General features: G+C 39.9%; 1 protein-coding gene across 10 annotated transcripts in view; it reads right to left on the bottom strand.

Moving 5' to 3' along the window:
• Positions 1–18,561, bottom strand: part of ALMS1 (ALMS1 centrosome and basal body associated protein) — a 232,370-nt gene that overhangs the window by 7,791 nt on the left and 206,018 nt on the right. For 6 of the 10 annotated variants that reach the window (XM_059942945.1, XM_059942937.1, XM_059942939.1 and 3 more), the window contains 4 exons: positions 5,806–5,923; positions 3,860–4,063; positions 3,184–3,413; positions 1,945–2,128 (listed from right to left, as the gene is read on the bottom strand). In XM_059942945.1, the coding sequence (XP_059798928.1) occupies positions 1,945–2,128; positions 3,184–3,413; positions 3,860–4,063; positions 5,806–5,923 (736 nt within the window). Of the gene's footprint in view, positions 1–1,944; positions 2,129–3,183; positions 3,414–3,859; positions 4,064–5,805; positions 5,924–18,561 lie in introns of those variants that run through there. The other 4 variants (XM_059942940.1, XM_059942941.1, XM_059942942.1 and 1 more) reach the window with 4 other exon arrangements.

The following is an 18,561-nucleotide window of genomic DNA, read 5'->3' on the forward strand; positions in this document are numbered from 1 at the left end:
TCCCCTACCCCTATCTTGGCCCTCCCCCCTTCCCTCTCCCCATTGGTAACCACTAGTTTGTTCTCAATATCTGTGAGTCTATTTCTTTTTGTTATATTTACTGGTTTGTTGTATTTTTTAGATTCCACATATAAGTGATATAATACAGTATTTGTCTTTCTCTGTCTGACTTATTTCACTAAGCATAATACCCTCCAGGTTAATCCATGCTGTTGCAAGTGGCAAAATTTCATTGTTTTTTATGGCTGAGTAGCAGTGGTGTCACCCATACCAGCCCCTAAAAACTGAAGGACCTGTGACTTGATTTATCTCTCTGTTTCCATACCAGCCCCTGAGGGCTGAAGGACACTTGCCCTGATTTATCTTTGTGTTTGTTTCAAAAGTACCCGGCATTTGGCAGAGATGTTTTGCAGCTGTACTTTGAGAGATACATGCTTTGAGAGATATATAGTGGTGAACTCCCCCAAACCGGTTCTGACTTGACCATAAGAACAAGCGTGCACGGATGAAACCTGGAAGTGTCCAAAAGTTACCTTTGCTTCATTACCATGCTATGATCTCTGCTCAAAGGGGGCATTTGTACTCTGCTCGGCACAATCTGTGCCATGTGCGAAGGACCATGGAAGATTGTGCATGCCTTGGCTGCCCCCGGCTGCCCCTGAAAATCTCCACCCCTTTCCTTAAGCCCTAATGATCTATCTGCCTCCTAACCCTTAAAATCCCTTACTCTGCTCCCTTCAGGGAGAAAGTATCTTTAGAACATGAGCTCTCCTTTCTCCATTCCTTGATCAATGAATAAAGTCTATGCTCTGCTATGTTGAACCTGGTCTCATTCAATTGACATTTGTGACTCTAGGCAGAGGACCCATTGAGGGGTCCCCGACACTTAGGGGATCAGTAACGGGATAGTGTCTTAGTAAGGAAGGGTGTGTTGCTCAAGAACTGTGAGAGGGAGCTGCTAGGACTTTGCGCCCCTACCCTGAGCTGGCAGTGCTGGGTGGTGAGTAATGGCCAAGGCCAAGGCCAGGGTTAGACTGTGATGACTATGATAGCAGCCTGAGGCTTCTGAAGACACAACACTGTGGCACAGACTAGACAGTGTGCATTAAAACACTGACCAGTTTACAGGTAAGGCTGTGATGAAAGCGTTAGGTAGTACTTTATAGTTTTCACAGATTTCACATATTATTTTATTGAGATCTTACATCTAGCATAATTGTTAAGAGAACAGACTCTAGCGCCAGCCCACCGGGGTTCAAATCCCAGTTTAACAGGTGTGTAAATCTTGGGCAAGGTACTTAATCTCTCTTTGGCCCAGTTTTCTCATCTGTGAAGCAGGGATATTAACAGTATCACCTCAGAGAGGTTCTGTAAGCATTAAACAAGAACAATGTCTGGGCAAAACATAAGGGCTATATAAGTATTTATTATTATTATTATTATTATTATTATTGCTACCCTATGAGGAAGGCAAGCCTGGAATCAGCCCCAAGCCCCTCAAAACATTGTACTTTTGGAACTAACTTGCTCATGGTGACAGAGCTGGTTTTTAAAAACACCATTCTTGGGAATTCCCTGGCGGTACAGTGGTTAGGATTCTGTGCTTTCACTGCTGAGGGCCCGGGTTCAATCCCTGGTCAGGGAACTAAGATTCCACAAGCCACGTGGCGCCCCCAAAACAAAAACAAACCCAAACACCATTCTCACTGCACACTCTCATTTTTAAAGTGTAGTGACAGGGCAAGAGTAACTGGGCTTATTTGGATTGTGAAGGTGCTGAGAGCTAAATTGGGCAGGTTCTGCTGCCTAAGGAGATTTGAGTCTCAACAAGCAAAAGGTCACTTTCTGGCCTGTAACTAGCCTGGCACTGAGCGGTGCTGCCTTGCATGAAGCAGACCTTGCCCTCTCTACCAAGTAATAGGAAAGTGAACAGGAAGAGTGTACCTCTCTTAGGGAGCAGGTGCGTGGCGTCCCGGTGGCCCTGCCATCCTCGCACAGTGTTGAACAGTGCCTCCCGTTCACTCTGTAACATGTTCTGCAGCTTCCTCTCCTGGACTATAAACTTCAGGCGCTTTATCCGTTCCCCAGAGCTGGAGATGAAGTCAGGTCTGTGAAGTTGCAGTGATTCCTGAGGAGGAGAAAAAGCCCCCAACCTCACATTAATGATGTAGGCTTTTCTCCAAGGGCCTAGAAAAAACAGTACCTGCCTAACAGGTTTGGAAAGCCTGTTTGTAACTTATAGAAAATATCTAGAGTTGAAGAATTATCTAACAACTCCCTGTGCGGGAAAGCTCCAGTAGGAAAATCAGAGGGATCAAAGAAATGCCTTTGGAATAAGCCAAGAACTAAGACTGTGGCAATTACAGCTCTCCCCAGTGTTGATGGGATAAAGCTTGGCCCATTGTGCTATTTTTAATTTCCCTTCAAAGAAATACATCATTAAAAAAAAAATTTTCTGGACTTCCTTGGTGGTGCAGTGGTTAAGAATCCACCTGCCAATGCAGGGGACACAGGTTCGATCCCTGGTCTGGGAAGATCCTACAGGCCGCGGAGCCACTAAGCCCTCGTGCCACAACTACTGAAGCCTGCGCGCCTAGGGCCTGTGCTCCACAGCAAGAGAAGCCACCGTAATGAGAAGCCTGTGCACCACAAGGAAGAGTAGCCCCCGCTCGCCGTAACTAGAGGAAGCCTGCGCGCAGCAATGAAGAACCAATGCGGCCAAAAATAAAATAAATAAATAAATAAATTTACAAAACAAAACAAAAACATTTTCTTTAGCTCCCCAGGTACTTATAAAGAAGAGAGCCGGTGCCTTTAAAACCCTGTGTTAAGCAGAAATAGGAGTTATGTAAATGCAGGAACAAATATAAGGCTGACGCAAACATGAGGCCTCTACTGCACTCCATGTGCTGGTATCTGTCTACAAACCCAATGAGCAGCTACACAACATCCTCCCTTCTGTTGCCTTGCCCCCAGATACTGAGGGTGATGCACGATTTATAACGGCTAACAGTAAGGCAGCCTTTGATTAATGAGTGTGACAACAGATGAACTGTGGAGGTGCTAGAAACGAGGATCACTTGACTGCACTTCAGAAAGCCAAGTCACAGGTTTAACTCTTTTGTATCCTGCCCCTTCCTCCTCCTTAAACATATGGCTAAAATTAACTCAATGTCATTGTACCTGTAGGGTTGCTCTCACAAATGGCTTCAGTGGATCTCTGCCTGGGCCTGCTAGTGAACTGCGGCTGTCCGTGTGCTGTCCTTGCCAGTTCTGTTCCTGTAGTGGCTCCCTCCAAGGTGTGGTGTTGGTTATTGGTGCAAACCAGGAGACACCAGGGCCATGAAACTTGGGCAGGTTTTCCTTCTTAGGACCAGACTTCACATTTTCCACAGGAACAAACCATGAAACTCCTATAGGAATTATTTTTAAGAAAAAAAAAAAGATTTTTCACTTTTTTCATCAGAGATGTGCATAATATAGGCTCTCAGGGACTCAGCTGTCAGCGGCCACCAGGATGCCCTGGAGTCTGCTTAACTGCAGGTGGGACTCAGTAATTGTAGTGCTGGATGCAGTCAGCCCTCTGTATCCATGTACACGGAATCCTTGGATTCAGGGGGCAGTACTATGCCATTTTATATAAAGGACTTGAGCATCCATGGATTTTGGTATCCATGAGTGGTCCTGGAACCAATCCCCTGCAGATACGGAGGGATGACTGTACTTTGAAAATTTGCCAAGGTGGTGCTGGGGAAAGATAGGGTCAACATTAAGTCATTTAGAAACAAAGAATCTTAGCTTTGCAAAAGACTTGAAATTCACTAGTTTTTCTACTAAGAAAGCAGAATTAGAAACTGACCTTCCCAGCAGCTCTGCTTATTCTTCCTTAACTTTCTGTCCCCAAGATAATTGGTAAGGAGCCTTTTCTCTTCTATCTTTTCTTCTGACCAAGAAGTCACATCACTGTCCTCTTCTACTCTAGCCTCGCTAGAACTTGGAGTTGGGAAAGTCATTCCAACATCTCGAGTGTGTTTTCTGACACCATTCACAATCTCCAAGGTACCTAAGGGGAAAGATCACAGCTATCTCTGGGAAGAGCCTTGAGACTTGGTTGGCAGGTATATTCAAGTCAGTAAATGAAAACTTAAAAAAAAAAAAAATCATTTATTTTCTATTCTGCAAAGAAAAGGAATTGAGAAGATCTATAATTTTCATATCTAAATCTGGTAAAATAGGGAATTCCTGGCTGTCCTGTGGTTAGGACTCCACACTTCCACTGCAGGGGGCACAGGTTCGGTCCCTGGTTGGGGAACTAAGATCCCACGTGCCGCGCAGTGTGGCAAAAATAAATAAATAAATAAAATAAATAAATAAATCTGGTAAAATATTCAAAACAATCATTGAGACACATTTTTAACAAGTATCGTTATGTAAAAATATTTGTTGAAGATAGTGCTCTGAATGAATGCAAAAGACAATGCAAGCAGAGTTGAAAAGTGATATAAACTGTTTTGGAATCATATTATTGTACTTACTACATCAAGCCTCTTCAAAGTTTTATTGTAATTTCGGTATGTGAGATTTTATATTTCCTTATTTTTTAGAACAAGTTTGAGTTGTATTTTCTCTTATTGTCATCAGAAAGTATTCTAACTATGATAGGTAATATACATGTTTTTCTTATTATGATACCTGAATAAGGAAGGGTAGTTTCACTATTACCATTAGAGTTGGATTTTTTTATTCCACTTCAGTAAATGAAAAAAATTTAAGCCTTCAAAATCGCAGGCTACTGCTTCCTCTTGGGTGGGGTGAAGGGGTATGAGGGAGAGAGAAGAAGAGAGGGAAGACGAGGGTAGAGATAGAGAGATGGAGGGTGTGTGTGTCTGTGACAGAGAGAGAGAGGGAGAAAGGGTTTTCATTTGTCAGTTTAGATATTGGAGGGAAAGAACTATTAATATGGATTCAATGGGAAAAGGATTTCAGTTCTGGTCCCAACTGAGAGAGACAGTAAGTGCTTATAGTCCTACTGGCAGTTACCCAGGTAAGGAAGAAGTTAACAGATGTAAAGACATGACTCGAAGGGAAAAATAATCAAGGGGCAAGTTTATTTCTGTGTTATAAAGTCAAAAGATATAGGAAGTCATAAAGTGAAAAGCCTCCTTCCCACTCTTGTTCTCCATTCATTAAGTTTATAACCCTGTGATTCCAGAGAATTTTTTGCACACATTCAAGCAATTCTCTTCCTCCCTTTATTTTTTAAATACATGTAGTAGCATGCTATACACTATTTTGTACCTTGCTTTTTCTTTTTAACTATATATCTTGGAGATCTTGACCGATTACTAGCAAGAGCTTCCTCATCCCATGTAGGCCTTCATTATATGGATATACAATAATTTATTTAACAATTTGGCTACTGATGGACATCTAAGTTGATTTTACTTTTCTGCTTATAATAAACAATACTCCAGTGGTTAATTCTGTACACTTGCCATTTTACACACATGCACTGTATATTTATAGGCTAAACTCCTAAAGTAAAAGTGCTGGGTCAAAGTAATTTTGATAGAAACTGCCAAATAGGGGTTGTACTCCCAACTTATATTCCTACTAGAATGTACCTATTTCCTTACAGGCTTGCCCACAAACTTACTATCAAACTTAGATTTTTGTCAATCTGATAGGTGACAAATGGCATTTAAGCATAGTTTTAATCTTCATTTCTTTTATTGTGAGGTTAAGTATCTTACCATAGTTTTAAGTGCTTCCTGTATTTCAATGGAAATGTTTAAATTAATTTACCTGCTTGTATGCCCTTATTTAACATATGTACATTTTGCTTGTTGCAAAGGGTAGAGCTCGAGCTCCAGAAACTGCTGGTAGAAGACGAAACAGAGTCAGAAGAAATATGGTCTGTCACCTGGAAAAACAAGAGATCCTGTCATCATTACCTGTAGTCAATGGCACAGTTACCCAAGGGATAAGAAAATACTATCACCAAGAGCCCTTTCTAATTCAGTTCAAACTGTTGAGATGAGGTTGCCAGGAAGCTTGTGGCGATGTGAACATGCTACTGCACACTTCGGGATGGGGAGGGGATGCTGCTGCAGTTGGACGCGGGCCTGAGCTGTTTTAAGAAGGCAGGACAGACTGGCTATGTTCCCAGGACTTGAAAAAACTCTGAAGAGGATGCGAGACAAAGATTAGCCTGGTGTGCCTTCAGAGTGAAATTCTGAGTTGACACCAGCATAAAATTTTGATGAGAGATAAAGAAGGCAGGGGATAACTAAAGAGAGTGAGTGATGAACTGCAGAGAGTGCTTTCCAATAAGATCCAACTTAGAAACTTAAAGGGTAAATGCCAAAGACCTGAGAGGCGCCATGAGAAATCCTGAATGAGTGGAATACTGCAAAAAGCACTTAAAGATTTGAGCCCAAAAGGTTGTTTTTAGCAAGTAGAGCAATAAAGGGAGTTGATGGTGGAGTGTTAGTGGATGACAAAAAGATTACCAAAATATAGTCGAACAAATATGATATAAAATAGTATTTCTTAAACTTGTTCATCAGAACAATCTCCTGAGGAAGGGTCCTAACCCAGAACAATGAATTGGAGTTTCTAGGTGAGGGCTCTGGGCATCTATATTTTGAATAAATGTCAGGTGCTTGTCTACTTAAGCACATTTGGTAGAGTAAATTGAAGCCCAAGTCAGGAAAGGAAACAGAGTATCTGCTTCCCTGAACTAGATAAACTATATTTCAGGGTCTTCAGGGAATTTGCAACAGATCCTGGAGGAGACGGGGCTGGCTAAGTTACATGTCTGGGGACAGGAAATACTTCAATTTTCAAAAAGATAAGCAATGCAAACTGTGGGGTTTAATAATGATGACCTGTAAAATTCTAGCATGGATCACAAATTTGATAATTTGCAAGCATTTGGAGGTTAAAGAAAAGATGAGAAAATTTTAGCCAAGGTTCATTAAGGCTGGCAGAACAAGCCCTGCCAGGTTAGCCTTGTTTTTCCTAGTAGACATGGTCACAACTAGATTTGAATAAAACAACAAACTTTCTCATTACATACTTGAGGGCAAGATGGAGTTATAGGGGTTGAAGGATAAGTTGGTGGAACCAGCTTTCCCATATAATGCACATCTGGGAGGGCCGAAAGGGCTGTCAAGATCCCAAATAATAACAGGAATGATAGGCCAAATCAAACAAGGGATAACTGTAAGGCCCTACGCAGCAGGCAGGAGGAATAGCAGCAACTCCGACGCAGTAGAAAAAGCTCTGAGTCGGGTGTCCAAAGACCTAAACCAGTCTCAGATCTTCCCTTTACTAGCTGTCTCCACTTGAGCAAGCCATAATCTCTGTGCCAGTTTCCCCATCTAGAAAAGGGAACACCTAAATTTCTGAAATTATAGAAATGTTACAAAGAACAAATGATTTAGATTAAAAAATGTAAAAAGCTACTAATATAAAACTATGAGACTATGATGCTGTTAAATCAGTATGTATGAAAGGGTGGTGAGGAAGATCTGACTGGCAATATACTATAATTTTTCTGCAGCTGTTTTAAAAAAAAAGAGAGAGAACACTTTATGCACTAAAATGGACTTTCAATATAGACTGTCAAGTACAAAAAACAAAGATTGCTGCCATTTTTGTGAAAAGGGAAGAAAACATATGCAGTTACTTTTTTATGTATAAAATATCTGTGAAAGAACAGAACCCAGATTGGAAAGGAAGAAGTAAAACTTTCTATTTGCAGATGACATGATGCTATCAGTAGAAAATACTAAGGAATCCGAAGTATTAGAACTAATAAATAAGTTTAGCCAGACTGCAGAATACAAGATCAACAAGATAAAAAATCAATTGTATTTCTATATTCTAGCAATGTGCAATCTGAAAATAAAATTAAGGAAACAAAATCAGGGAATAAATTTAACAACATAACTGCAAGGCTTGCACACTGAAAACTATAAAACATTGGTGGGAGAAATTAAAGGTTTAAATAAATCGTGAGACATTCCACATATGTAATTTAAAAATGGACAAAAGATTTGAATAGACATTTCACCAAAGAAGATATAACAGTGGCCAATAAACATATGAAAAGATGTTCAACATTATCAGTCATTAGGGAAATACAAATTAAAATCACAATGAGATACTACTTCACACCCACTAGGGTGGCTATAATAAGAAAGATGGGCAGTACTAAGTGTTGACAAGGAAGTGGAGAAACTGGAACCTTCACAAACTGCTGCTGAGAATGTAAAATGGTACAGCTACTTTGGAAAACACTTTGGCATTTTCTTAAAAGCTAAACATAAACTTACCATATGACCCAGCAATTCCAGTCCTACATATATATGCAAAAGAAATGAAAACATATGTCCACACAAAAACTTTTACAAAAATGTTCATAGCAGCATGATTCACATTATCCGAAAAAAAAAAAAACAAACAAACAAACAATCCAAATGTCCAACAACTGGCAACTGGATAAACAAAATGTGGTAGAGCCATACAATGGAATACTAACCAGCAATAAAAAGGAGTACTGGTACACACTATAACAAGGATGAATCTTGAAAACATCATGCTAAGAAGCTAGATGCAAAAGACTAGATATTATATAATTCTATTTACATGAAATGTGCAGAAAAGGAAAAAGGCAGATTGGAGGTTGTCTGGGGCTGGGAATGTGGATTGATCGCAAACAGGTATAAGGGACATTTCTGGGTAACAGAAGTGTTCTAAAACTGCATTATGGTGATGATTGCACAGCTCTGTAAATTTACTAAAAATAATTGAATTGTATACTTAAAATGGATGTATTTTATGGTATGTAAATTAAACTTCTATAAAGTGTTTTAAAAATCTCTGTAAAGATATGCAAGAACAAGTCACACTGAGTAGCTCTGGAAAGGAAAGATGGGTGCCTGGGAAATGGGAGAGGGAAGACACTTTATCAAATACTCCTTTATATATTTTTAATTTTGTACCATGTATTATCAGTTTAAGAAATGAGAATAAACAAAACAAAAACTTATAAGGAAGAGTGTGGCAATAAAGGTTTAATGGCTTTGGTGAGTTCAATAGGAGTAAAACATATGTTAGGCCATAGAAATGTTCTAGCTTACAGAAAGGAAGATGATAAATCCTCTGTCACCATCTGAAGCACAACATGCTTAGTTCAAAGGGACATGCTTAAAAACAGGATGTCAACAAATAGGCCCAGAAGCTGTCAACTTAGGAAAGGGGAGTAGAAAGGATGACCTGTGAGAAATGGTTCAAAGAGTGAAGACCTGAGGGAAAATACTTCAGGGAAGGAAGTGGGGACCTGAGAGGTAGAAGATTAGGTCTCTTTTGTGCCTTCAGAGAGCAGAACTGGAAGCAGAGCCAGGAAATCTAGTACAGGCAGATTTTGGATCTTTTTAAGTTTTAAAACCTTTGCCAGCTGGAGCCTTAGACAAATGAAACAAGTTGCCAATGAGCGGCAAGTGGGTGGTGGAGCTGTTGAAGCAGAGGCTGGAGCACCCTGTGGAGCAGAGGCAGCGGAAGTGTTGACGGTCCCTTCCGAGAACGAGTCTGAGAACCTCTGGCACTTCCAGAGGACATGGTATGCACTGCTGGGTGTAAAGCACACACGTTTACATCTGATTAAATGAGGAGCCTTGGTGTGTGTGTTTCTGCTTCTAGTTTCAATCTTTCTGATTAAGTTCATTCCTGCCTATAAAACGGTAAACATTTAAAAATAGAAAATAGTCTAAAAATAAATTCTTTCTCAACAAAATGTATCTAGTTAGCCCTCTAGAATGCTGAAAATCAAAAGGACAGACGACAACAAGTGTTTTCAAGGATGTGGAGAAATGGGAACCTTCACACATTGCTGCTAGGAATGCAAAATGGTAACACTACTTTGCATAACAGTCTGGTAGTTCCTCAAATGGTTAAATATAGAGTTAACCATATTATCCAGAGTATATCCTTTTGTAGGCATATGCCCAAAAGAAATGTAAAGTACGTCCACACAAAAACTTGTACATGGATGTTCACAGCAGCTTTGTTAACAGTAGCCAAGCAGTGGAAGAAATGCAAATGTCCAGTAACTGATGAATAGATAAGTGAAATACGTATATTCATACAATGGAATATTATTTGGCCATAAAAAGGAAAGAATACATGTTACAATGTAGATGAACTCTGAAAATATTAAGTGAAAGAAGCCAGTCACAAAAGATCACATATTGTATGATTCCATTTACATGAAATGTCCAGAATAAAGAAATCTATAGCGACAGAAAGCAACTTAGTAACCACAGCCGGGGCAGGGGCTGGGGCAGGGGTGGGAGACTGGGAGAAATGAGTGACTGCTAATGTATATAAGGTGCTTATGGTAGGTGTTGAAAATGTCTTAAAATTAAATTGGGGTGATGGTTGCACAACTCTGTGAATATACCAAAACACACTTAACAGTACACTTTAAATAGGTGACTTTTATGGTATGTTAAAGAGCTCAAGAAAGCTATAACAATGTGTTTATTCATGTACGCAAACTGAAATACATGTCGATTATGAAGACTTATTTGGAGAAAAAAGCTGCTCGTGCTCTCTGTTCTTATATCTTCTGTTACTGAATCAGGGGTACAAGAACAATGGAAGGTGACCAACAGCGTCATTTCCATTTAACAGTGGACAGTCCGAACAAAAATGTGGGCGCTGGGTATTGTACGTTTGGTGCAGCACTACACACACTACGGCTAGCGCTAAGTGCAAACCGTCAGAACCGTGCCGTCACGCTATTTTGACTTCCACAGATTCAATCAATAACCACAATTCACAGGCCTGCACTGTGTCTGACAATTTGTGCTGAGGACCCACCATGGGATAGAAAATAATTGTTGCTGAATTCATTTACAGATGCTGTCGGTAAACCACAACAATCCACTTTCCTTAGTCCGTGGGAGAGTCTCAGGCATTTCCTCTAATGATCTCATCATCCCTTAGCGCCTGGATGTGAATCAACCCACTCAGTTCTCTGCAACTGGGCTTACACATAAAGACTGAAGTGACTACAAGTCAACTCACATTATCAGCTACCATGGTTTAAGCTTTCTGTTGCAGAGAGTCTTAAAAGGAGATACACACTGGCTGGCTTCTTCTGTTTTAATTTCTATTATTGTGAGAGTAAACTCACCTGTTCATGCCTTATTACAACTGGGGAAAAAGTAACTGCCACCATCTCAGAGATGTTTCAGGCTTTTTGTAGTACTTTTTAATTAAAATCTAGGTGAAATTCATTCCCGTATTCATTGATCAGACAAACCATCATAGAGACCCAGGGGGGAAAAAAAAAGCTTTTCAATTAAATAATGACTTCTTATGTGGAAACTGAGCTTAGGAAAACATCTCTAATATAGGAAAAAGGCTGTATTTTCTTACATCACCTTATACAGCTACTCTTCATGTATGAAGATTGTTATTGCTAACCTTCTGCCGGCAAGGTGCCTGCTGAAAGATGCTTTTCTTTCAGAAAAATGGGTTTATGCTAATTTATTTATAACCACTAAAGTTTAGGACCAGAGATACACATTGATAAGACAGAGTCAAAATTAGAAATACAGTCGATGGCACCAAAAGACAGTCTTTTCTTGTGAAAAGTTTTTAGATATGCACAGTTCAAACTGGCAACTGGCGTTTCAGTACGAAAACTTACTAGCTCGTCTGCCCCCAAAATAACATTTTGACGTAGATTTAATTCTGAAAGGCAAGATTAGAACTTCTAAAAGCAGGAACTAAGGTGATAACTGTCTATTAGTCACCATCAGAAAATCAGAACTGGTCAATTATTTCTGCAAGTATGGTAGATGATAACTCTAATATATCCTCCCCCTCAAATCAAAAATGCATTGCGCCTGCAGAATGGTCCTCAGAAAATTTCTTTTCATACATGAATGAGTAAAGATTGCGGAGACATAACGAATCTGAATAATGCCAAAATTCAAAGTATGGCCATGAGACTGTAGAGTTAAAATGTAATGGAAGTACTTGTCATTAGAACCGAGGTCAAGAAACTAACAGGATGGTAAGGTTTCCCAGATAATGGCTGGGTTTGCGTTAGAAAAGAAAGAAAATCAAGAGCTAAAGTCCTCAATTAATATACAGGAAAAACTGGAAGGTTAGCAAATGATCATTAAAATCTTGTAGAGGGTCGTAGAGCTAGATGACATAAGGCCCAAAAGATTTTCTATCAGGTTTGAAAAATTATGGTCTGGAAGTGACCTCTCACTCTCTTTTCTTCTCTGCATTCTCTGAAATCTTTCCTCTTAGCTTTAGTATTTATGAGGATTATGATCACCTTTTTTACATGGATGGCTCTAAAATCTTTATTCCACTCATGACATACTCATGAGGTCATATGTATCTATGTTTTTAGATATTTTCACTTGGATGTTTTGATCTAACTTCAAGTTTAATAAATAAAACTCCTTCATATTTCAGTCAGAATTAGTTTCCTCTTCCAATCTCTCCATTTTGATAAGGTGTTTGCATAGTATTTTAGTTGCTTTGGGTAATTTCAAAAGAACCACGGCTATTAATTACCAAGTCCAAGTGATGAGAGTCCAGCTTAGTTTCTTCTCATAAATTAATTGATGAATATCACTTTCTTATTTAAAAATCTCTACTGACAATTAGCTAAACATTTGGCAATAAAATTATATCTAGACACACAAAATAAATTCCATGTGGATTAAGTGTTTAAATGCATTGCCCTCCACCCTAAAGAAGTATTAAAAAAAAAAGAGAATACTTTTTTATAATCTTATGGTTGGGGACAACTTTCTTAGCGTGGAAAAAATAAATAAAGAAGTTGAATACACAACAATGCTATTACACTATTAATACAATATAAATAATGCTCAAGAATTAATAAGAAAAATTCTTCAGAGAAAAATGGGCAAAGGATATAAGCAGCTAATTCTCAAAACAAGAAATGTAAAGAGCAATCTCTGAAACCTAATATTTAAAAAATGCAATTTAAAGCAATGAGTTTTTTCACACATCAGAGTAGCAAATATTAAAAAGACTGATACTACCCATAGTTGGCAAAAGAATGAAGAAACACATCCTCTCATACTTTTGGTGGACATATATATTTGTACAAAATTCCTGGAGGGCACATAGTTAGAGGTGGGGAGGTCTACAGATTACTGACAGTCTCTTAAATTTCTATTATTAATGATCTACTTAGGATTTAAAACTTCTTGGTCAATTCTGTTAATTTATATTTTCTTAAAAAATCACCCATCTAATTTAGGTTTTAAAATATATCAGCCTAAAGTTGCATACAGTAATCTTTTTTTAAAAAAAATCACTTCTTTGACTGTGGTTATACCCTTCCATACTATTAGTGTTGATCCTTTTCCTCATGGTCAGAATAACCAGAGATTTGGTCTATTTTTTTTTTTTTTTTTGAAAGAACCAGATCTTGGTTAAATCGATCAATTCTGGGGACTGATTTATAGAATGCTTATTTCAATTATTTCCTAGTTGAGTTTGTTGAACTAAAATATCATTGAAGGCTATACATTTTCCTCTCAATATAGATTTAGTCACATCCCGTAAGTTTTGGATATGTGCTTTTACTGTCATTAATGAAAAAAAATTCTATAATCTCAATTTTGAGTTCTCCTATAGCCCAAAAGTTTAGAATGTTTTAAAATGTTTATTTAAGGAAAAAGTTATAGTTGTTAAATTCCAACCTTATTGTATTGTGGTTAGAGAATATAAGCTTAGTTAGAAATGTTCTACTTTGGGGATTTATCAACATTTTGCCTAAATGTACAGTTAAATTTGTAAATATTCCATGGGCATTTGGAACAACTGTGGATGCTGTGTTTTGGGAATAAAGTTTAATATAGATACTTTAAATCAAACTTCTTAATATTGCTATTAAAATCTTCCATATCTTTTATCTGTTATATGTCAAAATCTGATAAAAACAATGAAAATATCCCATTCTTGTACTTTTGTCACGTTGTATATTGTAATTAAGTCTGGATGAACATATGAATGCACTCTAGTTGAAAGCACAGCAGTAATTTTGGAAGTCTCTGAAAGACTCTTTCTTCCCTTGGAAATTACAGAGTGGAGATAGGGTAGATTCTCAAGACAAGTAACATTTAATTAAAAACGACCAAAAAACCCTACCTTTCCATGGTATAGAAACTAGTATTTCTAATCTGGAAAAACTATAAATTATTGGCAGAAAGGTGGAAGTATAGGAATTTTCATGCATTGCAGGTAGGAATATAGACTGGAAATTAATTTGGTACTAATGTAGAAAATTAAGTATACATATAGCTTATGATCCAAGATTTCCACTTCTGGGTCTGTGCAACAAAGGTAGTCTCACAAGGTCCATAAGGCAATATGGACAAGGATGTGCACTGCTGGTGTTTTGCCTTGTTGGGAATTGACAGCGACCTGGGTGTCCATTACAGGGCAAGTGCATAGGTAGATTGGTAGATGCACTCCATGGAGTACTATGCAGTGATCAGAAACCTGAATTAGACGTATGTATAGCAATGTGATGAATCTTAAAAATACAAGCTTAGTGAAAATAACAAAAGTAATGACACACCTTTTATATACATTGAAAATACATGACAACACAGAATACATATTTTGTAAGAACTCTTGTAAGCCAAAAGATATTTACATAACAAGGCCAGTTCCGACGGGAGGACAGGAATGAGGATGGGATATGGGAATGAAATTTTAAAAAGAGAGGCCATGGATGCCTTAGGGACCAGGAGAAGATGGTGGAAGAGTAAGATGCGGAGATCACCTTCCTCCCCACAGATACATCAGAAATACATCTACACGTGGAACTGCTCCTATAGAACACCTACTGAACGCTGGCAGAAGACCTCAGACCTCCCAAAAGGCAAGAAACTCCCCATGTACCTGGGTAGGGCAAAAGAAAAAAGAAAAAAAAGAGACAAAAGAATAGGGACGGGACCTGCACCAGTGAGAGGGAGCTGTGAAGGAGGAAAGGTCTCCACACACTAGGAAGCCCCTTCATGGGTGGAGACTGCAGGTGGCGGAGGGGGGGAAAGCTTCGGAGCCACGGAGGAGAGCGCAGCAACAGGGGTGTGGAGGGCAAAGCAGAGAGATTCCCGCACAGAGGATCGGTGCCGACCAGCACTCACCAGCCCGAGAGGCTTGTCTGCTCACCCACCGGGAAGGGCAGGGGCTGGGAGCTGAGGCTCGGGCTTCAGTCGGTCGGATTGCAGGGAGAGGACTGGGGTTGGCAGCGTGAACACAGCCTGAAGGGGGATAGTGTGCCACAGCTAGCCGAGAGGGAGTCTGGGAAAAAGTCTGGAGCTGCCGAAGAGACAAGAGACTTTTTCTTCCCTCTTTCTTTTCTGGTGCACAAGGAGAGGGGATTAAGAGCACTGCTTAAAGGAGCTCCAGAGACGGGCGCGAGCTGCGGCCATCAGCTCGGACCCCAGAGACGGGCATAAGACGCTAAGGCTGCTGCTGCCGACACCAAGAAGCCTGTGTACCAGCACAGGTCACTATCCACACCCCCCACTCCCGGGAGCCTGTGCAGCCCGCCACTGCCAGGATCCCGCGATCCAGGGACAACTTCCCTGGGAGAACACACGGCGCCTCAGACTGGTGCAACATCACACCGGCCTCTGCCGCCGCAGGCTAGCCCCGCATCCGTACCCCTCCCTCCCCACGGCCTGAGTGAGCCATAGCCCCCGAAGCAGCTGCTCCTTTAACCCCGTCCTGTCTGAGCGAAGAACAGACGGCCTCAGGCGACCTACACGCAGAGGCCGGTCCAAATCCAAAGCTGAAGCCCAGGAGCTATGCGAACAAAGAAGAGAAAGGGAAATCTCTCCCAGCAGCCTCAGGAGCAGCGGATTAAATCTCCACAATCAACTTGATGTACCCTGCATCTGTGGAATACCTGAATAGACAACGAATCATCCCAAATTGAGGAGGTGAACTTTGGGAGCAAGATATATTATTTTTCCCCCTTTTCCTCTTTTTGTGAGTGTGTATGTGTATGCTTCTGTGTGAGATTTTGTCTGTATAGCTTTGCTTTCACCATTTGTCCTAGGATTCTGTCCGTCCATTCTTCTTTTCTTTTTACTTCAAAAATTTTTTTCATAATAATTATTTTTTATTTTATATTTTAATAACTATTTTATCCTACTTTGATTTTATTTTATTTTATTCTCTTTCTCTTTCTTTCTCCCTTCCTTCCTTTTTTCTTTTTCTCTTTCTTCCTTTCTTTCTCTCTTTCCTTTCTTTCTTTTTCTTTGTTTCTTTCTTTCTTTTTTTCTCTCTTTTATTCTGAGCCGTGTGGATGAAAGGCTCTTGCTGCTCCAGCCAGGAGTCAGTGCTGTGCCTCTGAGGTGGGAGAGCCAACTTCAGGACACTGGTCCACAAGAGAACTCCCAGGTCCACATAATATCAAACGGCGAAAATCTCCCAGAGATCTCCATCTCAACACCAAGACCCAGCTTCACTCAACAACCAGCAAGCTACAGTGCAGGACACCCTATGCCAAACAACTAGCAAGACAGGAACACAGCCCCATCCATTAGCAGAGAGGCTGCCTAAAATCATAATAAGGCCACAGACACCCCAAAACACACCACCAGACGTGGACCTGCCCACCAGAAAGACAAGATCCAGCCTCATCCACCAGAACACAGGCACTAGTCCCCTCCACCAGGAAGCCTACACAACCCACTGAACCAACCTTAGCCACTGGGGACAGACACCAAAAACAACGGGAACTACGAACCTGCAGCCTGCAAAAAGGAAACCTCAAACACAGTAAGATAAGCAAAATGAGAAGACAGAAAAACACACAGAAGATGAAGGAGCAAGGTAAAAACCCACCAGACCTAACAAATGAAGAGGAAATAGGCAGTCTACCTGAAAAAGAATTCAGAATAATGATAGTAAAGATGATCCAAAATCTTGGCAATAGAATAGAGAAAATGCAAGAAACGTTTAACAAGGACCTAGAAGAACTAAAGAGGAAACAAGCAATGATGAACACAATAAATGAAATTAAAAATACTCTAGAAGGGATCAATAGCAGAATAACTGAGGCAGAAGAACGGATAAGTGACGTGGAAGATAAAATAGTGGAAATAACTACTGCAGAGCAGAAAAAAGAAAAAAGAATGAAAAGAACAAAGAATGAAAAGAACTGAGGACAGTCTCAGAGACCTCTGGGACAACATTAAATGCACCAATATTTGAATTATAGGGGTCCCAGAAGAAGAAGAGAAAAAGAAAGGGACTGAGAAAATATCTGAAGAGATTATAGTTGAAAACTTCCCTAATATGGGAAAGGAAATAGTTAATCAAGTCCAGGAAGCACAGAGAATCCCACAGAGGATAAATCCAAGAAGAAACACGCCAAGACACATATTAATCAAACTAGCAAAAATTAAATACAAAGAAAACATATTAAAAGCAGCAAGGGAAAAACAACAAATAACACACAAGGGAATCCCCATAAGGTTAACAGCTGATTTTTCAGCAGAAACTCTGCAAGCCAGAAGGGAGTGGCAGGATATACTTAAAGTCATGAAGGAGAAAAACCTACAACCAAGGTTGCTCTACCCAGCAAGGATCTCATTCAGATTTGATGGAGAAATTAAAACCTTTACAGACAATCAAAAGCTGAGAGAGTTCAGCACCACCAAACCAGCTTTACAACAAATGCTAAAGGAACTTCTCTAGGCAAGAAACACAAGAGAAGGAAAATACCTACAATAACAAACACAAAATATCTAAGAAAATGGGAATAGGAACATACATATCGATAATTACCTTAAATGTAAATGGATTAAATGCTCCCACCAAAAGACACAGACTGGCTGAATGGATACAAAAGCAAGATCCATATATATGCTGTCTACAAGAGACCCACTTCAGACCTAGAGACACATACAGACTGAAAGTGAGGGGATGGAAAAAGATATTCCATGCAAATGGAAATCAAAAGAAAGCTGGAGTAGCAATTCTCATATCAGACAAAATAGACTTTAAAATAAAGACAATTACAAGAGACAAAGAAGGACACTATATAATGATCAAGGGATCGATCCAAGAGGAAAGTATAACAATTGTAAATATTTATGCACCCAACATAGGAGCACCTCAATACATAAGGCAAATAGTAACAGCCATAAAAGGGGAAATAGACAGTAACACAATCATAGTAGGGGACTTTTTTTTTAAAATTTTTATTTATTATTTATTTATTATGTTTATTTTTGGCTGTGTTGGGTCTTCGTTTCTGTGTGAGGGCTTTCTCCAGTTGCGGCGAGTGGGGGCCACTCTTCATCGCGGTGCGCGGGCCTGTCACTATCGCGGCCTCTCTTGTTGCGGAGCAGAGGCTCCAGACACTCAGGCTCAGTAGTTGTGGCTCATGGGCCCAGTTGCTCCGCGGCATGTGGGATCTTCCCAGACCAGGGCTCGAACCCGTGTCCCCTGCATTGGCAGGCAGAT

The sequence above is a fragment of the Balaenoptera ricei genome, chromosome 13 (genome assembly GCF_028023285.1).
Source record: "Balaenoptera ricei isolate mBalRic1 chromosome 13, mBalRic1.hap2, whole genome shotgun sequence".
Lineage (NCBI taxonomy): Eukaryota > Metazoa > Chordata > Mammalia > Artiodactyla > Balaenopteridae > Balaenoptera > Balaenoptera ricei.